Source organism: Anomaloglossus baeobatrachus, chromosome 3 (genome assembly GCF_048569485.1).
Source record: "Anomaloglossus baeobatrachus isolate aAnoBae1 chromosome 3, aAnoBae1.hap1, whole genome shotgun sequence".
In the NCBI taxonomy this organism is placed as follows: Eukaryota; Metazoa; Chordata; class Amphibia; order Anura; family Aromobatidae; genus Anomaloglossus; species Anomaloglossus baeobatrachus.
The window spans coordinates 158744831-158771661 of NC_134355.1; the positions used below are offsets into that span (position 1 = coordinate 158744831).

At 48.2% G+C, this 26831-nt stretch overlaps 1 protein-coding gene across 1 annotated transcript in view; it reads right to left on the reverse strand.

The window, feature by feature from the left end:
* The window catches only part of SHPRH (SNF2 histone linker PHD RING helicase), a 241897-nt gene extending 225008 nt beyond the window's left edge, over nucleotides 1–16889 (reverse strand). The window contains exons 1-2 of the mRNA XM_075339544.1: nucleotides 16758–16889; nucleotides 13306–13936 (exon numbers count right to left, since the gene is read on the reverse strand). Coding sequence (XP_075195659.1) covers nucleotides 13306–13917 — 612 coding nt within the window. The 5' untranslated portion in view covers nucleotides 13918–13936; nucleotides 16758–16889. The remainder of the gene's footprint in view (nucleotides 1–13305; nucleotides 13937–16757) is intronic.
* Between the last annotated feature and the right edge of the window lie 9942 nt (nucleotides 16890–26831).

Consider the following 26831-nt stretch of genomic DNA (forward strand, 5'->3'; position numbering starts at 1 on the left):
GAAAAAAGGGAAGGCCTGTGAGAGACATCTTGGAGACAGGGTCCGCTCGCCATTGTCGGAGCCAGAGAGCTCTATGGATGGCTATGGTATTTGAGGCGGCAAACGCTGCGCAGGTAGCAGCGTCCATGGAGGCCTGCATGAGGTACTCCGCCGCAGCGGCAATTTGAGCTGTTACCTCTGTGAAGGTATGAGTGAACTGGGATTCCTCAAGCAAAGTGTTAAGGTTTCTGCCCAGACAGAGATTGCCTTTGCGAACCACACAGAGGCAAAGGAGGGCGAGAGGGAGGAACCCGCAGCCTCAAAAGCAGAGCGGGCGAGGTGCTCCACCTGTCTGTCTGTCGGGTCCTTGATGGAGGAACCATCGGGTAAAGACAGGAGCGTCTTTGTGGTAAGGCGGGAGACCGGGGGGGGGGGGGGGGTCGACCGAGGGCTGATCGGCCCAGCCCTTAGGGACAGGTGAGGCAAAAGGGTACCGGGACTCCATGAGTTTTCGGTTACCGAAGCGCCTGTCAGGCTTCTCCCTTTGCTTTGGAGGATATCCTGAAACTCTGGGTGATCAGCGAAAACCTTTTGGGGTTTCCTTGCCCTCTTAAAGGAGACCGCATGGTCAGTGGTAGTGGATGGGGGATACTCCACATGCAGAGTTTGGTTGATTGCTGCTATAAGGGAGTCTATTGCAGTTTGATCATCTGGGGGTGATGAAACCAAGGAATCCTCCTGGTACAAACAGCATTCTCCCTCCTCCAGCTCATCAGAAGCCGTGGAGCGTGTGGGAGAGCCTGCCCTGTGTGCTCCCGAGAGAGAGCCCGCTGGAGACACCCGGCCGTGTGCTCTTTTCCTGATCCCTGCAACCGGTGAAGCATGTGCCCGGATTACCTCAGAAGGATCCTTCATAGGGGTATCCTCAGGCTGCGTTCCGTCCAGGGACCCAGAAGGGTGTGGAGGACGAAATTGCATAGCCAGAACCAGGTTCTGTGACAGTTTTTCCATGGATTGGGACAAAAACTGTGCCCATTCCGGTGGGCTGGGGGCCCTAGGCTCTGGGCTGCCGGTTGTGGCGGTGGTGGCAGGGGGGTCTTGGGGGGCTATAGGGGCACAGGACTCACAGAGAGAAGAGGTGTGTTTACGTGGTAGCTCAGCGTGGCAGGCAGTGCAGGCTGAATAATAGACTATGTGGGCCTTAGCACTCCTAGTGCCCTTAGATTTCTGCATGTTCCTAATAGGAGTATGCCAGGAGGGGGAGCAATGCTCAGCAGAGCAAGCACCTCACCAGAATCAGCCGATGGCCCTGTCCTCAGAAAGGATTAAGCTCTATGAAGATCTCAGCATGCTTTCCTGAGGGTGGGGGGGGGGCTTATCGCGGCCGCGGGGGGGCGGGGCTTAGCGCTAAAAGAGCGGGAAGATGAGTCAGTGTGCCCCCCCCCCTGCTGTGGGTAGTAAAAAAAAAAAAAAAAAAAAAAAAAAAAACGGCGGGAAGGGAGCTTCTGAGTTTTCCTCCCTCTCCCTACAGTCAGCACACAGCTTGTCACCGGTGGTTATCAGCCGGCTTTTCTGCTAGAGCAAATAAACAGAGCAGATAATAAACAGCGTGAGTCCCTGAGCCCTGGGCCCTCCCCCCTACCACCTGGAAATTATCTGCAAGATTTTCTGCAAACAGCAGAACTTCCCCCTCCTCCAGCCAGCAAGCTAGAGAAAGTTAACACTGTGTGTGCAGGATCCTTGCTCCTTGCACATAATAAATACTGTAGATGTCCTGGGAGCCTTCTCTGCAGCGTCTTTTCTCCCATTGTCTGGGAAACCAGTCAGGGGAGAATCTCACCTTAAAACACTGCTTTCCAGGCAGTGAAAATAGCAGAGTCAGCTTGCTGTGTCGGTGTCATATTCAACTCAGAGCCTGCAGAGAGGGGCTGAGGAATTGGGCTATAGGGGCACAGGCCTATACCCTGGGCTTTGGAAAATCGGTGTCTGTGGAACCCGTCGTCCAGCCCAGGATCCAGCGTCGCAGGAGGGGATACGTGGAGGCAACACTCCATGTTCCCGCCCGTTGATGGTAGTGGGAGATCGGTCCCAAAAGGAAACCGTCGCCCTCAAAAATAACAAACCTTGAAAGGAAGTGCCTCCTACAGACACTAAGCTAAAACTGAGGCTGCCTGGCCTGGCCAGGGGGTGTATACTGCAGAGGAGGAGCTATGCTTTTGCATCTACTTAGTGTCCTCCTATGGATAAGCAGCATAACACCCATGGTCCTGTGTCCCCCAATGAGGCGTCAGAAAAACAGTTTTTAATTTTTACATGAAATATTTTAAATGAATGACCTCTCAATTTTGAAATTAGACTTTCTCATCCTACACTAAACACATAGATTGTAAAAAAGTGTATTCAAAGAGTAACTACTTATGTTTATTTAAGAAATCAACAGAACAAGTGAAGAGGATTTACGGTGTCAAAAATCGCTCAAATCAATTTCCTCCTGCCTATAGAAGTCTATGGAGAGCAGAGGAGAAAGCCACAAGTAAAAATGCTTCTAGTAGAGGGAGAAAAAAACCCTGCAAGAACTGAAGGATACGAGTGGTATACACGCCAACTATAAGATTCATGTGGTTTCAAAGAGGTATATTTCGAAATGTATTTCATGAACAATAGTGAATGGCAAATGATAATGAACATAGCCTCTCCCAGTTTAGCACATGATGCCTATAACTGTGCTATGTGTCCTCCTTTTGTCACACGACCTGCATACATGTGGTAATCTAGTTCGACCCAAACACCCTGCAGCATGTCCCATCGATGGTCATTAGAGCAGTGGTATTGCGGTCCCGGAGCTCATCCAGTGTTGCTGGCGAAGGTGGGACATTGTTTATGTCTTTGATATACCCTCAAAAGGAAGAAATCACACTGTCAAATCGAGAGACCTGGGGTCCATCTGAAGAGTGCCAAGCCAACACTACTGCAGCACCCAATCTACGGCTTTGGGAGTTCCTCGTTGAAATAGCGCTGAACCTCAATGCCAGTGGGTTGGAGCTCCATCTTGTTGATAAATTAGGTGCCAGAAACAATAGTCTGTGTGGAAACAACCATAACTAACATATCAAGGTACAATGTACCCGTCACAGTATTTTCAGGGGGGGTGGGGAAGGGGGGGGGTTATACACCTTTGTTTTCAAGATTGCACAGAAAACATTTACTTTTGGATAATCTCTATTCTACTGTGACAGTGGGATTTTCCATTCCCGATATTTGGGCATTGTGACAGTTCCCCTTTCTACTTAAAGCACACCAATCACCAGGATTTTCCTATATAGCCTAAAGCCAGTGCTATACTGACACTATCAGGCTGACTCTACATCCTGACTACTAAAAGGTATGTATATATAGTTTTTGAAACACAGGCAAGTTACAGAAATGTACAGCTTTTTGATTGGCAGCAGCTGCCGATCAGCTATAGCTGGAGTGGGGTTTGATCTTTCGGCCCCCCGCCTGTCCATCCACCTCCTCTCTTTAATTCATTCTAATTCTATTAAAGAAGCGTTTTACTCATGGTTGTGTAAAACAAAGTGGTTGATGTCATACTCATGTGACCAGAAGGGGGCAGGGCCTCAGCCAACAAAGCTGATACAAAGACGCAACATTATTTTTCTGTTGGCTGAGGCCCTGCCCCTTCTGGTCACATGGATATGACATCAGCACAGGCCCTTCTAGCCACTTTGATTTACAAAACTATTAGTAAAACGCTTCTATAATAGAATTACCTTAAATTAAAGAGAGGAGGTGGACTGAAAGGCAGGGGGCGGAAGTCGCTATCAAACCCCACCGCAGCTATCAGCTGATCGGCAGCTGTTGCCAATCAAAGCGCTGTTCAATTTACAAACTTTACTTGTGTTTTAAAAACTATACTTCCTAGCTACCAACTAAACTAGTGGGAGGCTTAACCCGTTAGCAACCCATGATGTACAGGGTACGTCATGGATCGTGTGAGGTTAAACCCCACCCCCTGCCGTGGGCAGGCCGCACACATCAGCTGATTTCAACAGCTGACATGTGTGCCTGCTAGTCGCGAGTGGAATCGTGTTCCACCCACGACTTAATTCCTTCCATCTCGCTGCCAAAATCTGGCAGCGAGATGTACCGTATTTTTCGCTTTATAAGACGCACCGGAATATAAGACGCACCCCAAACTTAGACATAAAAAAAAAAAAGGTAAAAAAAAGAAAAATGGGGTCCGTCTTATACTCCGGTGTTCTCTTACCGGAGGGGGGCAGCAGTGGTGGTGAAGCGGGGTCACAGGAGGCACAGGTTGTGCTGGCAGGCGCGGCGGGTCAGTGGCAGCGGGGTCCGTGGTTGCAGGTGCCGTGGCGTCCGCGGTGGCAGGAGCCGTGGGGTCAGTGGTGGCGGCAGCAGGCCGATGCAGTGAATGTCCGCGGTCCCGGTTCAGTGGTGGCAGCGGCGGGGACTGCTCAGTGGTGGCGGCGGCGGGGACTGCAGTGAGTGTCCGCGGTCCCGGTTCAGTGGTGGCAGCGGCGGGGACTGCTCAGTGGTGGCAGCGGCGGGGACTGCTCAGTGGTGGCAGCGGCAGGGACTGCTCAGTGGTGGCAGCGGCAGGGACTGCTCAGTGGTGGCAGCGGCAGGGACTGCTCAGTGGTGGCAGCGGCAGGGACTGCTCAGTGGTGGCAGCGGCAGGGACTGCTCAGTGGTGGCAGCGGCAGGGACTGCTCAGTGGTGGCAGCGGCAGGGACTGCTCAGTGGTGGCAGCGGCAGGGACTGCTCAGTGGAGGAGCAGACGGATGCGGTGTTTTCCCAGTGTGTCCGCGGTCCCGATTCAAGTAATGACGCCTGGAGCGACGCATGCGCAGATAGAGCTCTCATCCAAGGGCTCCATCTGCGCACGCGCTGACTCCCGAAGCAGCGCGTGCGCAGATGGAGCTCTCATCCAAGAGCTCCACCGGCGCCATCATTTGAAAGTGGGACCGCGGACAACTGGTAACATGCTGCACAGCCGCCCGCCCCGCATGCACAGAGTGGCAGCCAGCAGGCTGCCCGCCCACCCTGCGTACAAGCCGCCGGGTACCTGTGCTTGCGTGCGGTGGCAGCCGGGTACCCATGGCTGTGTGCAGGTGGTAACTGGGTGCTGTGTGCGGGCGGCAGCCGGCTGCCGCCCGCACGGGCACCCGACTTCCGCTCGCACACAGCACCCGGCTGCCGCCCTCACACAGCCATGGGTACCCGGCTGCCGACCCCACACAGCACCCGGCTGCCGCCCGCACACAGCCACGGGTACCCGGCTGCCACCGCACGCAAGCACAGATACCCGGCCGCTTGCATGCAGCCACAGGCACCCAGCCGCCCGATCGCCCCAGACAGGACACCGCCCCCAGGTACCGCTTTATAAGACGCACCCCCCATTTTCCTCCCAAATTTTTGGGAGGAAAAGTGCGTCTTATAAAGCGAAAAATACGGTATATGCGCGCCGCCATTAGGATAACTTATCCCGCCCCCATCGGAAGTCACGTGACTTCCGGTGGTTGCCATGGTAGCACAGGGTCATGTGATGACTCCTGTAGCTAACGAGTCACTTTCTCTCAATGATGGCATAGTGCCGGCATTGAGAGTAAGGATAACTGTGGAAAAAAAAGGCGCAAAATAGGGTCTTACCCGGTATGACACGTGGGGGCAAGTGTGGGTTAGTACACTCACCTGAAGGGGTTGTGCAAGTCACAACCCCTATGAAGGCACGTAGTAAATGTGGAAGGCAGCAGTCCCGCAGTATAGATGTATTCCAAAAAGGTAGAGCAGAAAGCAGGTTTCAAAATCCGCGCCAGACCACAACGAATCCAGATGCTTGTCAGTAAATTCTCTATTTATTTTTTCACAGGTCTACGCGTTTCGAGGACATATCCGTCCTCATCATCAGGACAAAGTACAAAGAAAGACTATAGCCAGCTATAGTCTTTCTTTGTACTTTGTCCTGATGATGAGGACGGATATGTCCTCGAAACGCGTAGACCTGTCAAAAAATAAATAGGAGAGAGAATTTACTGACAAGCATCTGGATTTGTTGTGGTCTGGCGTGGATTTTGAAACCTGCTTTCTGCTCTACCTTTTTGGCATTGAGAGTAAAGCAGCATATCTGCAGATCTCAGCTCTGTAGCTGTGATCTGAAGATATGGAAGAGAGATCAGACAGCTGATCCATATAGCCCCCTACGGGACCTAGTAAAATAAAGAGTTAAAAAGTTTTAAAATAAAAAAAAATAAAAGAACCTAAAAAAGTTCAATTCACCCCCCTTTCGCCCCATTGAAAATTAAAGGGTTAAAAAAAACCCCACATATTTGCTATCGCTGCGTTCAGAAATGCCCAATCAGAATATAAAATCAATTAATCTTATTGGTAAAAAAAATTCCAAACACCAAAATTGCGTTTTAGGTCGCCACAAATTTTGCGCTAAATGCAATAATAGGCGATCAAAACATAGCATCTGCACAAACATTGTACAGTTAAAAACGTCAGCTCGAGATGCAGAAAATAAGCTGTCACTGAGCCATAGATACTGAAAAATGAGAACGCTACGTGTTTTAGAAAATGGCGCAAAATGTGTGCCACTTTTTTTTTTGGACAAACTTGTGAAATTTTGTTAACCCCTTAGATACAAGAACAAATATTCATGTTTGGTGTCTCCAAACTCGCAACGACCTCAGGCACCACAGCAACACATCAGTTTTACCATATAGTGAACATGGTGAATAAAATATCCCAAAAACTATTGTGCAATCACATTTTTATTGCTGTTTTCTAGCACACTATATGGGAAAACTTATGGTTTAATTTAAAACTACAACTCGTCCCACAAACAGCAAGCCCTCATATGGTAAGATTGACGGAAAAAAAAAATGTTACGGCTCTCGGAAGAGAGAGAGAGAAAAAAAAAAACAAAACAAAAAAAAAAAAAAACGGAAAAACGCAAAATGCCCGGGGGCTGAAGGGGTTACAGCATATAAGAATACCAACACAACTCCAAGAGAAAAATATGCAAGTCAAATGTATTTTATTTAACCTTTATTACAATCATTTTAAAACCAATCTCAAAACCCAAAATGGATAGAATCCGCATGATCGCGCCAGTATAGCACTGGCTTTAGTTTATATAGGAAAATCCTGGTGATTGGTGCGCTTTAAGTAGAAGGTTGCCTCATCACTGAACACTAGTCAGGAATCAAATTCCTCATCTTCTAATTTTGCCTGAAAACGTACACAGAATTCATAATGGATGCCGTCGCTGGCTGCCCGTAAATGATGCAATAGCTGCACTCGATATGGTTTCTGACACAGTCGACAACACAGAATCTTGGTTGAGGAATGCCAAGTTCATGACTTCTGTGAGATGTTGATTTCTGTGGGCTACGCGCAAAAGGTTTCTCCACTGCTGTCACGGAGTACAATGGGATAACCGGAGACCAGGGCTCCTAAACTGGCCCGAAGACTAGGGGGGGCTCTAGCTGTCCCTGATCCCAGAGATACGTCTAAACAAGCGATTATGTCTGGGCCGCCTTCCTTACACTGCTCCTGAACATCCCTAAGGGCTGGAACAGGAGTGGTAGATCCTACAGATAAGGACAAACAGGGGAAACCAAAACTTGATCACACAGAGGTATTAGACAACAAGTGATAAGGAAAATAAGAAAGAGAACGGAGGAAACCAATGAGACATGATAATTCCACAACCACGCACAAAGCAAAACATACACCAAAGAACTATGATACAGCAGCACACGGACCAGTGTAGCTAAAGCTATCGTTGGCATGGGAAGACAGATTCCACCATAATAGGTGAGGATTAGCTGTGATAGGTCTTCCTACAACGTGATCCCAGAGGTAAGCAGCAGGCCAGTTGAAATTAACTCCTGCCAGCCTGATTACAAATGAACACCGCAGGTCAACGCCTGAGCTTACATCTGTAACTCAGAAGCATCAGAGAAACCAGTCTGGAGTGTGAGAGTCTGTTGTGCCTCTAGACACCAAGGACCTGGGGTCTCTGGATGACAGTGATGGAATACCCTAACTAGATGCTCCGCATGGATCTCATAGGCTGGAACCAAAGTCCTCTCCTCAGGACCATAACACAGTCAGTGATCCAAGTACTGTAAAGACAGATGAACGACCAGAGAATCTAATTCTCGACACCTGAATTTCCAATCTATCTGCTAAAACCGAAGGTGGAGGGGCGGGAAGAGGAGCTTTTGAACGCAAAACTTCTTTAAGAGAGATTTGTGGAACATATTATGAATTTTATATGTTGCTCATAAGGCTAGATGGAAAGCCTAAGGGTTGATGACAGCAGTAATTTTGAAACTGACAATGAACCGAGGTCTTAACTTAAATGATGGCACTTTAAGCTTAATGGTTTTTATGGATAACCACATCAGATCACCCACACACCGGTCCAGACCAGGGAAACATCTACAGTCAACCACACGCTTATACTTAAGACACCATGTTATGCTGAACCTTTTCCAATGTAATGATATTGGTCTCAGCACTAGGTTATCCTCAGGTAGTCCGGAGGATTCCCCCTACACAAATGTACAGAACTGGAGATGGGGACCTTAGACACAAAAGAAAGGGGACATATCAGAGGACTCATTGCAGTGATTATTGATCGTAAACTCTGCTAGAGGGAGAGACAAGGACCGCTCCTGATTATCAGAGACCAATCAGCACAAATACTACTGCTCCAAATTCTGGTTCATGAGCTCTGTTTGTCCATTAGACTGAGGTTGGAACACCGATGAGCAAGAACGCTTAATCCCTAAGCGAGAGCAGAAAGCCCTCTAAAAATTGGCAATAAATGGGAGTACCTCTATCAGACGGATGGGATGCCATTGAGTCTGACGAGCGAAAGTATAAATACCTGAGCTGAGGTTTCTGCATTGGGTAATGTTGGTAAGGCGATAAAATGCGTAATTTTGGAAAACTTATCCAGTACAACAAAAATATAGCCTAACTTAGAGGGATCCATCCTAAAACCAGAGGCGGAAATTATGTAACTCAAAAATGGAAATTCCTGAACGGCAAATACACACTTTGCTAATTTTTAGAACAACCTGTTCTCTCTGAGAATTTGCAAAACCTGTTTAACATGTTTCAAATGTGACCGACCCAAAATCTTGTGAATAAATGAGAATGCCAAACAAGTAAATTTCCCCAACAGGTAAACAAATACATCATTACCAAAGTGCTGAAAAACCGCAGGGTTCATCAGCCCAAAGGGCATCACCAGATATTTTAAATGACCCTCTGGTGTATTGAATGCCGTCTTATAGTCATCCCCCTGTAAGACCCGAATTAAATTATAGACCCCCTGAGATAGAGTTTGGAGAACCATTTAGCACCAGTAATCTGATTAATAGGTCGTGTGAACAGCGTCTGATGCCGCCGGCAATTTATGAGCCAAACTTTTATGACAACTGGTTTGCCTTACCACTCGGTCATCCAGGGCTTTTTACGTTTACACATGCATCCTGTGTCCTCAAATTGTCGCTACCACCACAGAATGCTCTGGTGACTAGGTGGGTCACTTTCATACTGTCTTTGGACCGCTAACTGCTCTTCTCATACTCAAACACAACGCTTTCTCTTGCATAGTCATCATTTTGTGAGCTAAAGTCGCCCTGCCACCTGGTGAGTAAGGCCGGTTTCACACATCCAACATTTTGCAGCTTTGCCGGATCAGTCACACGCCAGCACAGTGCAATACAGTACAACGGCATCACGGCAAGCTCCGGTCACATGCTGTTATGTGACCGGAGCACGAGTTACAAATTCTGAGATGTGAACTTTCAAACGTTATTACTACAAACGGATGAAATTTATGTTTTTGCAGCTACACGAATGCAAAACCCAGTTAATCTTTTATAATCTTCCTGTACTGAAACTCGTGAGGGACCTTAGGAAAATGAGGACTTAAAGGGTTATTCACAAGTTGTTTCTTGAGCATCTCACAGTTCTGAAGTCTCCTTACTTCAGGACTTCTGGCAGGGTGGACCACTCCTCCCGGAGTGACAGTTCGGCCTAAGCCACACGGCGAGAAAATCGGTGTGAGTGGAGTGCGATAAAACATCGCATTCCCCTCGGACCAATTCTAGCCTATGTGTCAGCACACATGAGCGATTATTTTCTCAGCCCTAATCAGATCGAGAAAGCAATCGCAGCATGCTGCAACCGTAATGCGAGACTCTTTCTCTTGCACCCATTCAAGTGAATGGGGTGAGGGGGGGGGTAGAAAGAAAAAAAAAAAAAAAAAAAAAAAGAAAAATCGCACTGCACTCGCGGTACACCGGTGCGAGAATGGCAATAGCTATTATTATAGCATATTATTAATATGCACAGTAGCATGACACTTGGCTCCTGCTGTGCTGCCAGCGCGAGCCGAGTCTCATGCGAGCATCGCAGTAGTGCCCCGTGTGGCCCCAGCCTTCTGGTGAGCAGCAGAGCTATCATAGTAGGACTATAAAGCCAAGCACAGGCTCTGCAGTAATACATTCAGCCATCAGGGGTTTTGTTCTGGAATTTACACTGTTATTACTATATTTCTATATAGAGATAACAGGGCCCTTGAACACTCACTTGGTTCAGGAAATTAAGAGCTATGATTAGGAAAACTGCTCTGAAAGTTGCAGATTGTGTGGGCTGGCAATTCTGCAAGATTTATAACAACGGCTTGTCTACAGCTGATAAGGGATGGAAGTCAGCAAATAACTGCTGTATAGAAATGATTGGGCTGGAGGGAGGCTGGGATGCTAGGAGTTAACTAGAACACTTCTACGGTGCACGCTCACCTGGGAAGCTTACAATATTTAATAATAGTTAGAAGTACAATCAATTAGGAATGAGCGGACCCAAACTGTGAAGTCCGGGTTCCGATGCTCGAACAAGAAGTTCTCACGGAGGTTCATGTCCAAGTTCGGATGCTGCTCATTTGCTTAATAAAGTTGGCTGCACTGCAGCCTTTCAACAAATCAAGCTTTTCGGCTGTGGGCACTTTCGCACCCATCACGAGTACTGGCATGGCTGTGAGTGGCCAGCTGCATTGTCATTGGTCCTACACAGGACCTGATGTCATGATGCTCGGCACACACGGTCCTCTGTATGTTGACAAAAGCAAAGCCCCCCCCCCCCCCCCCCAGATACTGTACCCTTTAGTGCCATTTTAAGTCGTAAAAAAATAGCATGCCCCCCCCCAATATTTTTGGTAACTAGTCAAGGAAATCAATTGACCTAACAAATGTGGATAGAGAATAAACAAATTATTATTAATTATAAAAAAGTGGGGTCCCCTTATTTTTGATAATCAGCCCATGATAAGCAAACCACTGCGGGCTTCCGCCCTCAGCTGTCTGCTTTACCATGGCTGGTTATCAAAAAATAGAGGCGATCCCATGCCTTTTTGATTAATGATTTTCAATTATTATTAAACAAAACAAAACAAAAAAAAAAAACACAACCTAGGGCCACCCCCTATTTTTGTTAACCAGCCATTTTAAGACCAGGCAGCTAGAGGCTGGCATTATCAGGCTGGAAGGCTCATTGTTATTTGGCCTTTCTCAGCCTAAAAAATAGCAGCTTGCAACAGCCCCAGAAGTGGCACATCCATGAAATGTGCCAAGTCCGACGCTTTGCCCAGCTCTACCCGATTGCCACCGCACCAAGCCAGTCGGAGTAAGGCTCTGTGCCCACGTGAGCGTATTGCATACAGTTACGCTGCGTTCTGCACTGCAGCGCAACTGCATGTGTCCTGCGTCCCCAGCACAATCTATGAAGATTGTGCATAATCCAATGCGCATGTTGCGTTTTAGAACGCAGCGATTTGCAAGCTGCCAAATCGCTGCGTTCTAAAAAGCAACATGTCCCTTATTTCATGCGCTTTGGATGCAGGTCCAGGTCTGTCTATAGGGAAAGGCAGCATCCAGAGCGCATGAAATCTGCTTTTGTATGCAGTGTTTCTGCAGCGATTTGAAGCGCATATGTGCTGTTGAAATCGCTGCAGAAATTTCTTCAGGGACACAATGCAACGTGGGCACAAACCCTAATACTGCTAGGGTTCATGTCAGCTATGAATTCACAGCTGATATCAAGACCAGGTGTTACTAATGGCTAGGCGTCTATCAGACACCCCCTATTACTAATCCAGTAAATATACATTTAAAAAGCACACCAAAAAAAAAAAAAAAAAAAGTTGCTTTTTTGAATGAAATCTTCCCCACACTCCCTTGTTCAATCAATTAAGCAGAAATCCTTGAAGTTCAGAAATAATCCAATGGTCCAATAACCCAGGAAGCCCATCGGATCCTATGGAGCCTCATTCTCAAACTGAAGATTAAACTGAAGATTTTGTAATGAAATTTAGATTATTAACCTTTCATGTTATGGAATAAAACAAAAGAAAAAAGTTCTATGAAATTCATCTTGTCAAAATTTTAAAAATTATTCTTGTGTTCAGTGAGATATTGCTTAAAGTCCTCTTTCTAAAAAGAGAGTGAATTCATTTATGATCAGCATTGTACAAATAGACATTCCCCATAAGGTCACTTAAACACAGCAATCCTTTAGGAGTAGAATTGAGCGAGTACCTAACTATTCATACTCGCTATATTGTCTACATTCCGAATAGCGCGTGCAATGCAAGTTTACAGCATGACTCGTGTGAAGGGGCTGTTCTAAGCTTTTGGCCACTCATTCATTAGTCGTCACTGGGGTTCCCTGACCCTAAACCAGACCTTACAAATGAATGTCAACCACACTCGCTTTTTTATGACTGGTCACAGAGTTAATTTTTATGGTTGATCTTTGACATAAAGGAGAAAGAAACCCAACATGCCCAAATCCGTTTGCTCTCACTGAGATAAGCTAAAACGATGATTTATATACAAGCTTAATCGTCAACACAATGAACAAGCAATATCCTGACCATTATATGTTGCGCGATCAGAAAACAAGCTTTCCCAGGAACATTTGTTCTGGATGATCTTCCAGTGTAAAGGCACCTTGGATCTTCTTGCCATTCAGAACACATGGTTTGTGAATAGTCATACCATGCCTGAGGAAGAGACCTGAGATGTCTCGAAAGCTTGCTTTAGAACATCATATTTTATTTTTATTTTAGTTAGCCATTAAAAAGGTATCACAACTACAACATTTTAATTTTGTTTCTCTCACTGAGAGCAATCAATCAGAACACATGCACACACAGCCAAGGAGAAAGCTGAAATGTATTGACTCCATTGACACAAGTAGTCAACGATATAATAAAATTACCTTAAGTTCATTATTATGGGTTGTCCTTTGATAAAGTGCAATAAGCTTCTTCTTCTGCAGCCACATTAGCTCTTCCAGCATTTGGCCATCAAGTGAAGTTTTCACAAGAATGTCTTCTCTGCACATATTGCTGGATCCTTGTTCAGACCCATCAACATCTACAATCGATTCCTGCACACAAAGCAAAAGCTGGGCATGTCTGGAGGAAGAGGTACCAGTCAATGTAAGACTACACTCATGAAAGTCTGAACTAAAACATTTCCCAGATGAAACATGAAGACTGAATACACCAAGCAAAGCTCTCCAGACGTCATCATCAGGAAAGGGCAAGACTAATAAACTAAGATCTTCAGATAATGGGGCCAAGATGTCTCTGGAGTCTTTATTTTCTTCTCCTTGTGGCTTTGTACTTGGACCTTCAGTCTCATCTATGGATAAGATCCTTTCAGGACTGTCATTTATTCGGGAAAGTGATGTGCTCGGCTCAGTGGGTGCCCCATCCTCGTCTAGCGTTCCATCATTCCCTCCATCTTCATGCATATTCCAGGATAGCAGCTTCTTTGCTCCATCATCCAGTTTGACTGGAGCCGCTCGTTTCCGGCGACCTGACATCTTGGAAGAACTCTTGGCCCTAGAAAGTGAAGATGGAACATTTCTTAGCAAATGTGAGAACACATCATGCATTTGGAGAATAAATGGATAATATGGTATGGCCTCTGTAAGCTACAGCAAAGAATCTTCACCATGTAACGTAGCTAGCCATGCATTACAGCAGATGACCACTATTACATCATGGACAATAAACGGGTTGTTACATCACGGAGCATGTATAGACGTGTCGAGCATACAGAGATCAACACAAGGATCGGTATACGCCAGCACCAACCTCCAACAGTACTGATCAGTGATAGCGCCGATCTCTGCTGTTTAACCACTTAATCTCTGACAGATGCATTTATATGGAATTTGTCGCCTTCAAAAATGCTATTTAACTACAAATATCTGCAAGTAAATAGCATTTAAAGAGGTTAGTTAGGACTTTTTAAAAATACCTTAATGGGGCTAAGAACTTACCAGCAGATAGTTACTGACTACGTCTGTTCTGTCCAGTAACTGAGGTGCAATTCTCCTAATGACAAGTCAACAGATCAGCTCAGTCTGCTGTCGATGAGGTGTCACTGCTGTGGTGGTAATAAATAATTGACAGCCAACTCATGGAGTTGGTTGTCAATCTGGATGACATCAGCAGTGACACCCTGTCTATACAGCGGAGTAAAAGACAAGGAGCTGCACTGACATGACACCACGGGAAGCAGGAGAACTGCCAGCAGACAGTTAAGCTACCTGCTGGTAAGTGCTTAACCCCATAGGAAAGAAAACACAAAGTCCTGCATAACCCCTTTAAGGCCCTGTGCGCACTAGAAAATGAAATTTTCTTAAGAAAATTCCACACCCTCTGAAACATTACCGCACATGCGGCAAAAAAACGCACCCGAAAACCGCATGCAGTTTTACAGCGGGTTGGTACCTGTGTTTTTATGCATTCAATGCAATAAAGCACGTTGAAAAATAAAATAAAAAAAAGTGTTGTCATTTCCTTCTTCTGGGATAGAGGGATAGGTTGACAGATATTACAGCTTTTATTTCTGATGTATGTGTTTCATCCACCAAAAGTATTTCTCATACAGCAGTGATCCTGTGGGACCTTGGATCTGAGTTTTCGCAGGGTCACTTCCGGTCGGTGACGTCACTATTATCGCTTGTGAGGCCCTGAAGTTCTTGCGAGAGGTAATGTGTTGACATCCCCGACTGTGAGAAATGACCTGTAGTTACCCCTGCAGCCTAGTTCACGGAACGATGCTGCATTGAGTACTAGCTCACAGACGCAGCTGGATCAGTATGCAAGCGTCGTGGGGCCTCGTGTGGAATACGCCGGACCTGGAGGGGTATTTGGGGCTTTTAATAAAGTGGTGAAAGAGGGTGGGGTTTTTTTGTCTTTTATTCCTAATAAAGGATTTTTTGGGTGTGTGTGTTTATTTACTTTCACTTACAGGTTAATCATGGGGGGTGTCCCATAGACGCCTGCCATGATTAACTTAGGACTTAGTGGCAGCTATGGGCTGCCATTAACTCTTTATTACCCCAATTGCCACTGCATCACAGCAATCGGGATGAGCCGGGTACAGTCCCAGGACAGTTGCATCTAATGGATGCGGCAATTCCGGGCTGCTGCTGGCTGATATTTTTAAGGCTGGAGGGCTCCCCATAACGTGGGGCTCCCTATCCTGAGAATACCAGCCCTCAGCGTGTGGCTTTATCTTGGCTGGTATCAAATTTAGGGGGAGCGCACATTTTTTTTTTTTTTTTATTTATTTATTTTACTGCACGATAAAGACCCACCCACCGGCAGCTGTGATTGGTTGCAGTGTGACAGCTGTCACTCAGCGTGGAGGCGTGTCTGCCTGCAACCAATCACAGCCACCAGTGGGCGGGGGCATAAGTGAACATGAGATGGAATAATGAGCTCCTACCCCTTTGCGCCCGATTCTGGTCCCCATAGCTGCTGAGGGCCAAGCTGCTCAGAGGACAGGTGGAACAGAGACCTGTCAGTCCAGGGCAGAAAGAAGCTGCAGAGGAGCCGCCTGTCTGACCTTCTCTAGTGCATGGATATTGGTCTTTTCCTCTGAAATATAAGAGGAGTTCACAGCCCGGCACCCCAGGCTGCGCCCACACAGCCCGGCACCCCAGGCTGCGCCCACACAGCCCGGCACCCCAGGCTGCGCCCACACAGCCCGGCACCCCAGGCTGCGCCCACACAGCCCGGCACCCCAGGCTGCGCCCACACAGCCCGGCACCCCAGGCTGCGCCCACACAGCCCGGCACCCCAGGCTGCGCCCACACAGCCCGGCACCCCAGGCTGCGCCCACACAGCCCGGCACCCCAGGCTGCGCCCACACAGCCCAGGCCTGGTACATGACACCCACAGATCAGCTGCAGCTCCCTTTAGATGTGATTTACCTGCAGAGTGACGACACTGGAGGTGACCGGAGGCGCTTGCTCCTACAGGGGCTTCTGCTTAATACTGATCAGAAAATAACTAACCCAATCAGTTTATTTGTAGACTTACACAACTTCTATTAAACCACTAAAATAATAGAACTAAACACGATTGGTATAATATGGCTGTAATGGCATGGGCTGGAGAATCACTTCCAGGAGCTTTCTTCCACACACAGAGCCCCATACACTATGGCACAATCACTCAGAACTTTACTTTCCCGCTTCTTAGAACATTATATGGTAAAGTGAATGATGACAATAATAACAACTCGTCCGGCACAAAACAGCGGCCACACAAGGGAGGACACTGACAGGAATGGAGAAACAATGACCTGCGCCCAGCACAGAGCCCGGGCATAGGACAGCACACGTCACACAGCCGGATACCGTACCCGTGCTCTATAGCTCCGCTCCTCGGTACCGCACACTCTCCGCCATTGTGCGCCGCTCACCCTCCGCACACAGCGTCCATGACTTCTGTATACATCGCTGTGGCCCGGAAGCAGTGAAGACACGAGCAGCCATTCACTTCCCACAGCTCAGCCCCGCCCCCACCGTCCTATCCAATCACATCTCTGCATGGAAAACAAGCACAAAAAACAGAGGCTCTTACTGGCTTGTGAGACTGCGCCTGATAAAACAATTATCGTGATAGGCTGCCTGCGTGTCCGAGGTCGTGTCATGTGACCAGCCATGTGATGAGCTTTGTTATTGTGCCCAAAAGCCAAAACTAATCACGTTATGGAACGGAAAGGCAAAGTACATAGCGGTTATGTGTATACAGGAGAGGAGTGTACAGGGCAGGTGTATATACAGCAGGGGTGTGAAGCGGGAGGGTGTATATAGGATAGGTGTACAGCAGGAGGGTGTACATACTGGAAAGGTGTATACAATATAGGTGTACAGCAGGATGGGTGTTTACAACACAAGTGTTACAGGGAGAGTTGACTATACGAAAGGCATACTGCAGGAGGGGTGTATATACAGGAAAGGCATACTGCAGGAGGGGGTATATACAGGAGAGGCATACTGCAGGAGGGGTGTATATACAGGAGAGGCATACTGCAGGAGGGGGGTATATACAGGAGAGGCATACTGCAGGAGGGGTGTATATACAGGAGAGGCATACTGCAGGAGGGGTGTATAGGAGAGGCATACTGCAGGAGGGGTGTATATCCAGGAGAGGCATACTGCAGGAGGGGTGTATATACAAGAGAGGCATACTGCAGGAGGGGTGTATATACAGGAGAGGCATACTGCAGGAGGGGTGTATAGGAGAGGCATACTGCAGGAGGGGTGTATATACAAGAGAGGCATACTGCAGGAGGAGTGTATATACAGGAGAGGCATACTGCAGGAGGGGTGTATATACAGGAGAGGTATACTGCAGGAGGGGTGTATATACAAGAGAGGCATACTGCAGGAGGAGTGTATATACAGGAGAGGCATACTGCAGGAGGGTGTATATACAGGAGAGGTATACTGCAGGAGGAGTGTATATACAGGAGAGGCATACTGCAGGAGGGGTGTATATACAGGAGAGGCATACTGCAGGAGGGGTGTATATACAAGAGAGGCATACTGCAGGAGGAGTGTATATACAGGAGAGGCATACTGCAGGAGGGGTGTATATACAGGAGAGGTATACTGCAGGAGGGGTGTATATACAAGAGAGGCATACTGCAGGAGGAGTGTATATACAGGAGAGGCATACTGCAGGAGGGGTGTATATACAGGAGAGGTATACTGCAGGAGGAGTGTATATACAGGAGAGGCATACTGCAGGAGGGGTGTATATACAGGAGAGGCATACTGCAGGAGGGGTGTATATACAAGAGAGGCATACTGCAGGAGGAGTGTATATACAGGAGAGGCATACTGCAGGAGGGTGTATATACAGGAGAGGTATACTGCAGGAGGAGTGTATATACAGGAGAGGCATACTGCAGGAGGGGTGTATATACAGGAGAGGCATACTGCAGGAGGGGTGTATATACAAGAGAGGCATACTGCAGGAGGAGTGTATATACAGGAGAGGCATACTGCAGGAGGGGTGTATATACAGGAGAGGTATACTGCAGGAGGGGTGTATATACAAGAGAGGCATACTGCAGGAGGAGTGTATATACAGGAGAGGCATACTGCAGGAGGGGTGTATATACAGGAGAGGTATACTGCAGGAGGAGTGTATATACAGGAGAGGCATACTGCAGGAGGGGTGTATATACAGGAGAGGCATACTGCAGGAGGGGTGTATATACAGGAGAGGCATACTGCAGGAGGGATGTACATACAGGAGAGGCATACTGCAGGAGGGGTGTATATACAGGAGAGGCATACTGCAGGAGGGGTGTATATACAAGAGAGGCATACTGCAGGAGGGGTGTATATACAAGAGAGGCATACTGCAGGAGGAGTGTATATACAGGAGAGGCTTACTGCAGGAGGGGTGTATATACAAGAGAGGCATACTGCAGGAGGGGTGTATATACAGGAGAGGCATACTGCAGGAGGGGTGTATATACAGGAGAGGTATACTGCAGGAGGAGTGTATATACAGGAGAGGCATACTGCAGGAGGGGTGTATATACAGGAGAGGCATACTGCAGGAGGGGTGTATATACAGGAGAGGCATACTGCAGGAGGAGTGTATATACAGGAGAGGCATACTGCAGGAGGGGTGTATATACAGGAGAGGTATACTGCAGGAGGAGTGTATATACAGGAGAGGCATACTGCAGGAGGGGTGTATATACAGGAGAGGCATACTGCAGGAGGGGTGTATATACAAGAGAGGCATACTGCAGGAGGAGTGTATATACAGGAGAGGCATACTGCAGGAGGGGTGTATATACAAGAGAGGCATACTGCAGGAGCGGGGTGTATATACAGGAGAGGCATACTGCAGGAGGGGTGTATATACAAGAGAGGCATACTGCAGGAGGGGTGTATATACAAGAGAGGCATACTGCAGGAGGAGTGTATATACAGGAGAGGCTTACTGCAGGAGGGGTGTATATACAAGAGAGGCATACTGCAGGAGGGGTGTATATACAGGAGAGGCATACTGCAGGAGGGGTGTATATACAGGAGAGGTATACTGCAGGAGGAGTGTATATACAGGAGAGGCATACTGCAGGAGGGGTGTATATACAGGAGAGGCATACTGCAGGAGGGGTGTATATACAGGAGAGGCATACTGCAGGAGGAGTGTATATACAGGAGAGGCATACTGCAGGAGGGGTGTATATACAGGAGAGGTATACTGCAGGAGGAGTGTATATACAGGAGAGGCATACTGCAGGAGGGGTGTATATACAGGAGAGGCATACTGCAGGAGGGGTGTATATACAAGAGAGGCATACTGCAGGAGGAGTGTATATACAGGAGAGGCATACTGCAGGAGGGGTGTATATACAAGAGAGGCATACTGCAGGAGCGGGGTGTATATACAGGAGAGGCATACTGCAGGAGGGGTGTATATACAGGAGAGGCATACTGCAGGAGGGGGGTATATACAAGAGAGGCATACTGCAGGAGGGGTGTATATACAGGAGAGGCATACTGCAGGAGGGGGGTATATACAAGAGAGGCATACTGCAGGAGGGGTGTATATACAGGAGAGGCATACTGCAGGAGGGGTGTATATACAGGAAAGGCATACTGCAGGAGGGGGTATATACAAGAGAGGCATACTGCAGGAGGGGTGTATATACAGGAGAGGCATACTGCAGGAGGGGGGTATATACAAGAGAGGCATACTGCAGGAGGGGTGTATATACAGGAGAGGCATACTGCAGGAGGGGGGTATATACAAGAGAGGCATACTGCAGGAGGGGTGTATATACAGGAGAGGCATACTGCAGGAGGGGTGTATATACAGGAAAGGCATACTGCAGGAGGGGGTATATACAAGAGAGGCATACTGCAGGAGGGGTGTATATACAGGAAAGGCATACTGCAGGAGGGGGTATATACAAGAGAGGCATACTGCAGGAGGAGTGTATATACAGGAGAGGCATACTGCAGGAGGGGTGTATATACAGGAGAGGTATACTGCAGGAGGAGTGTATATACAGGAGAGGCATACTGCAGGAGGGGTGTATATACAGGAGAGGCATACTGCAGGAGGGGTGTATATACAAGAGAGGCATACTGCAGGAGGAGTGTATATACAGGAGAGGCATACTGCAGGAGGGGTGTATATACAAGAGAGGCATACTGCAGGAGCGGGGTGTATATACAGGAGAGGCATACTGCAGGAGGGGTGTATATACAGGAGAGGCATACTGCAGGAGGGGGGTATATACAAGAGAGGCATACTGCAGGAGGGGTGTATATACAGGAGAGGCATACTGCAGGAGGGGGGTATATACAAGAGAGGCATACTGCAGGAGGGGTGTATATACAGGAGAGGCATACTGCAGGAGGGGTGTATATACAGGAAAGGCATACTGCAGGAGGGGGTATATACAAGAGAGGCATACTGCAGGAGGGGTGTATATACAGGAGAGGCATACTGCAGGAGGGGGGTATATACAAGAGAGGCATACTGCAGGAGGGGTGTATATACAGGAGAGGCATACTGCAGGAGGGGGGTATATACAAGAGAGGCATACTGCAGGAGGGGTGTATATACAGGAGAGGCATACTGCAGGAGGGGTGTATATACAGGAAAGGCATACTGCAGGAGGGGGTATATACAAGAGAGGCATACTGCAGGAGGGGTGTATATACAAGAGAGTTGTACTGCAGAATGATGTATATAGAGGAAAGATGCACTGCAGAAGGGTACTGTAATACCCAGTATGCAGGACAGGAGAGTACTAATACTGTGGAGCTGTGTGTATAGTATTTAGTGTAGAGCTGGGCCTGTGGATGTGATAGAGAATCCTCCGTATACTATTTAGTATATACAAAGCTCCGCTGTTGTCACGGCTGTCTTTCTGCTCTAAGTTTTTAGTGACCGGTTTTGGGTCTGAGTCTCACTACCCCCTTTGAGACTCTGCTATTTGAGGCCCCCCGTGTCTTCGGTACGTGTGACATCCGTTTTCATACGTACCCGAGACACGGGCACATGTAAACCCATTAAAATAAATGGGTTTGCACACATGCATGTTCTCCAATGAACCGTATGTCTGTGTGGAGCATACGTTGTCCGTGTGCTCTACACGTAGACATGTCCATTTTTCTCTGGCAGCATGGAAGTCACACGGCCCACACACTGATGTAATCCATGTGACATCAGAGTGACACGCACCAGAGAAAACACATGTTTGTGAAATACAATGCTTTTCTATACTCACCTGTCTCCTCCGCTGCTGTCTCCAGTGCTGCTGTCACTTGCTTCCGACCCCCGCTCATTATGCTCATTGCATATTCACTGTACCTCGGACTGGAAGCAGCACCATGGACAGGTAATTCTAGAAGTTCACGCTGTTCATGTGCTATGAGGATGTCACATGGATAGCACATTGACAGCACACACTGAACACACACTTGGACACACGCACACCAAGGACCATGCAAAACTTGTGTGTTTTGCACGAATGTGTGAAAGAGGCCTAAATGTGTTTTCCTTTCCTTTTGCAGTTGTAGGGTTAATGGCAGTATTGGTTGCCAGCAAGCAGGCCAATTACCAGCAGCTCAGGTGTTTCCGGTTTGGACCAGTCCCAGTCCCTTTTATATACCCTATGCTACAACCAGAGGGTGCTGGTTGGTCTTGATTCATTTGGATGCTGGTCCTGGAGGTCGACGGAGCTGATTAAACCCTTTGCGGAGTTGCTGTGGTGTGGCTGCAGCAGTCTGTTGTAGTGGTTTACCCCATCTGTCTTCCTTCCTGATGTGTTCTTTCAGAGCAGCAGTGGGGCTAGTGTCCTTCACCTGCACACTCCCTAGCTAGGGATTTTTGTATGGTCATCTCAGGGCTTCAGTTTCCTGTTTGACAGGTGAGGAACCTGTATAGGGACTGACTAGGAGTGCAGGGTAAAGCTGCCGGTAAGTGGAGGTGGTGTCCACCTTCCCTCTCACTAACACTAGGGCCCACTGTTGTTTGTGTCCCTGGTGTACCACTTGTTTGGAGCTATGTATATACTACATAGTGTCGATATGTGCCTGTGTATATATTGTCGCAGGCGGAGGAGGGGACGCTGCGCTCTCCCACTGCTCGGGTCCGGGTCCGGCTGCTACTGCTCGGTGGTGGCGCGAGCGGTGGGCCGGATCCCGGGGACTCGAGCGGCGTTCCTCGCCCGTGAGTGAAAAGGGGGACTTGATTGTGGGGATTTGATATTGTCCGTGACGCCACCCACGGTTGTGGTGAGATTGGTGACACCACCGCTGCTCTGGACGGGGATCCCGGGAGCGATGGCAAGGAGCAGCCTGGATGTTAGTTCTCCCCTCTGTGGGTAGGGGGTTGGTTGTCCCGGGGCCCGGTGATGGGGTAGGGATGGATGGCAGGCGGGTTACGGGGCCTGGCGAGGTGCAGGGTCGCGGGGGCAGCGCTGTGCCGCACGGCACGGTGGTACTCACTCAGCCAATGATGTACACAAAGTCTCCGGTAAAACAAACGGCTGGATGGACGGGTCCCACAGACGGCTGCGGTGTTTCTTCTCCCGGCAGGTTGATGGTGACTGCCTTTCCCTGCACCTGTGTAGTGTAACGGTTCCAATGGGTTCCCACCGGTAACCCACTCTCCAGCTTGAAGGTTGCTGAAGGAGCCCCTTTTGCCCGCAGGCTCTGGCCCTGGGAACTTTAGCCTTGGCGGTGACTGTGTTTCCCTCTAACGGTTGGACTGTTGCCTTCTGTCGGGACTTGGCTGCTGGGAAACCCAGGAGGTTCCCTTCGCTAACAGATTTGACAAATTGCACGGCGACTCCTAGCCTTGCCGGGGTCCGTAAGCCCCTGCCGGATGGTGCTGGCTTCTCTTTGCGTACCGGTCCGGTACCGTTGGGCCACCGCCCGTCCACGGTCCTTACTGCTAGCTCCAATAGGCCTCTCCTGCAGACGGTCACCACCGTCTGCCAACCTTGCTGTTCCGTCCGGGCCACACACCCGGACCACTTTCTGTCTTCTCCTTTATCACTTCACTCTCCTCTCACTTTCACTTCCCAACTGAAACTCACTCTTTCTCCCGCCTCCAGGACTGTGAACTCCTCGGTGGGCGGGACCAACCACCTGACCCACCCCCTGGTGTGGACATCAGCCCCTGGAAGGAGGCAGCAAGGGTTTTTGTCTGACTTTGGTGTGCCTGACCGGGAGTGTGGGGTGTGTTGGTGTAGTGCTTGTGACGTCCTGGCTTGCCCAGGGCGCCACATTCCCCCTTAGTAAAATGCAGACCGTCCGCGGGCTGCCCGTCCATCACCGGTTTTATTTTCACAACTGAAAAAGATAAACGGTTAACATTTAAAAACATTTGCAATCTTCCCACATCGGGAGGCACATACTTAAACGTTGCTAAAGGTAACGGCTTCTGCTCTCTCCCACCCAAGCAACCTGGCCCTGATGCTGCCCCTAAGCAAATGGGCAGCACCCCTTGACCCCAGTCCAGCACAAGTTACCCGAGCGAGTTCTGTCCTTTTCAGGGGACCCACGTCCATGGGGAACCCCTGAAACCCCCGGAGGATCGCCACCGGTTGCGGTAGTGGCGGGCCTGGGCCATCACTTCCCTCCAGGCCCATCCTCCAAATCAGCTTCTCCGGAGGCGGTTACGGTAAAGCCAACATTTATATTTACAGACCACAAGTTCATGGTTTCCCTGCCAGTTCTCGGGCTTGTCCGTAGCAGTTTCTACGCATAATTTGCAAACAGTCCCCACGGGGACAACAGTTGCCGTCAACGACCGGTTCAAATCAGGGATGGTCAATCAGGTAACTTCTTCGGTAATCATTCACTTATCATTCACAATCTTTTTAAAACTTTTAAACTTTTTCTGACTTTGGTGTGCCTGACCGGGAGTGTGGGGTGTGTTGGTGTAGTGCTTGTGACGTCCTGGCTTGCCCAGGGCGCCACAATAGCTTATAGTGTGGAGTTCACACTGTATACTATACACACAGCAACTAACTATGAACTATATATACAGGTCTACACTCTCTGCTTATTTGTACTTTATACATCACATACTAGACACTGGAGCTGTTCTATGTATATCACATAAGAGATGCTGAGGTTAGTGTGCAGTATAAACACCACATAGGAGATGCATAGAGCTGATGAATATGCGTCACATTAAGAGATGCTAGGGCTGGAGCATCTACATCACAGGAGATTATGGGACTGGTGTATATACAGCACATAGGAAACCTTGGGGCTGATATGCATACATTACATAGCAGACTCTGAGACTTGTGTATATACATCACATTGGAGATGCTGGGACTGCTGTATATACTATACATTGCAAGAAGAAACTTTGAAATCCATTGGGCTGGTAAAAATACAACACATTGGAGACCCTGTGGCTGATATATATACATCTCATAGGAGAAGCTAGGATTGGTTGTATACACATATAAGACATAGAGGCTGGTGTATTTATTTCACATAGTAGACACTGGGGCTGATGTATATACAGCACTATACAACTATACATCACATAGAAGACACTGGTGTTTGTACTCCGCATAGGAGATGCTGTGTGTATATATACAGTTAGGTCCAGAAGTATTTGGACAGTGACACACTTTTCGCGAGTTGGGCTCTGCATGCCACCACATTGGATTTGAAATGAAACCTCTACAACAGAATTCAAGTGCAGATTGTAACGTTTAATTTGAAGGTTTGAACAAAAATATCTGATAGAAATTGTAGGAATTGTACACATTTCTTTACAAACACTCCACATTTTAGGAGGTCAAAAGTAATTGGACAAATAAACCAAACCCAAACAAAATATTTTTATTTTCAATATTTTGTTGCAAATCCTTTGGAGGCAATCACTGCCTTAAGTCTGGAACCCATGGACATCACCAAACGCTGGGTTTCCTCCTTCTTAATGCTTTGCTAGGCCTTTATAGCCGCAGCCTTCAGGTCTTGCTTGTTTGTGGGTCTTTCCGTCTTAAGTCTGGATTTGAGCAAGTGAAATGCATGCTCAATTGGGTTAAGATCTGGTGATTGACTTGGCCATTGCAGAATGTTCCACTTTTTTGCACTCATGAACTCCTGGGTAGCTTTGGCTGTATGCTTGGGGTCATTGTCCATCTGTACTATGAAGCGCCGTCCGATCAACTTTGCGGCATTTGGCTGAATCTGGGCTGAAAGTATATCCCGGTACACTTCAGAATTCATCCGGCTACTCTTGTCTGCTGTTATGTCATCAATAAACACAAGTGACCCAGTGCCATTAAAAGCCATGCATGCCCATGCCATCACGTTGCCTCCACCATGTTTTACAGAGGATGTGGTGTGCCTTGGATCATGTGCCGTTCCCTTTCTTCTCCAAACTTTTTTCTTCCCATCATTCTGGTACAGGTTGATCTTTGTCTCATCTGTCCATAGAATACTTTTTCAGAACTGAGCTGGCTTCATGAGGTGTTTTTCAGCAAATTTAACTCTGGCCTGTCTATTTTTGGAATTGATGAATGGTTTGCATCTAGATGTGAACCCTTTGTATTTACTTTCATGGAGTCTTCTCTTTACTGTTGACTTAGAGACAGATACACCTACTTCACTGAGAGTGTTCTGGACTTCAGTTGATGTTGTGAACGGGTTCTTCTTCACCAAAGAAAGTATGCGGCGATCATCCACCACTGTTGTCATCCGTGGACGCCCAGGCCTTTTTGAGTTCCCAAGCTCACCAGTCAATTCCTTTTTTCTCAGAATGTACCCAACTGTTGATTATGCTACACCAAGCATGTCTGCTATCTCTCTGATGGATTTTTTCTTTCTTTGTCGCTCCATTGGGAGACCCAGACAATTGGGTGTATAGCTTCTGCCTCCGGAGGCCACACAAAGTATTACACTTAAAAGTGTAAAGCCCCTCCCCTTCTGCCTATACACCCCCCGTGCATCACGGGCTCCTCAGTTTTTATGCTTTGTGCGAAGGAGGCTGACATCCACGCATAGCTCCACATCTTAGTCAGCAGCAGCTGCTGACTATGTCGGATGGAAGAAAAGAGGGCCCATAACAGGGCCCCCAGCATGCTCCCTTCTCACCCCACTCTGGTCGGCGGTGTTGTTAAGGTTGAGGTACCCATTGCGGGTACATAGGCAGGAGCCACATGCTGTTTTCCTTCCCCATCCCTTAAGGGCTCTGGGTGAAGTGGGATCCTAATCGGTCTCCAGGCACTGGGACCGTGCTCCCTCCGCAGCCCCTGGGGAATCTGCTGGACAGGAGCCGGGTATCGTCAGGGACAAGGCCCTGCTACTGTGAGGTACTCTGTGTCCCCTTGGGGACCGCGCATGGAGCGCTTGTGCCAATACACACTGCAGCGCTGCTGGGTGTGTTAGTGCGCCGGGGACTACCGCGCCGA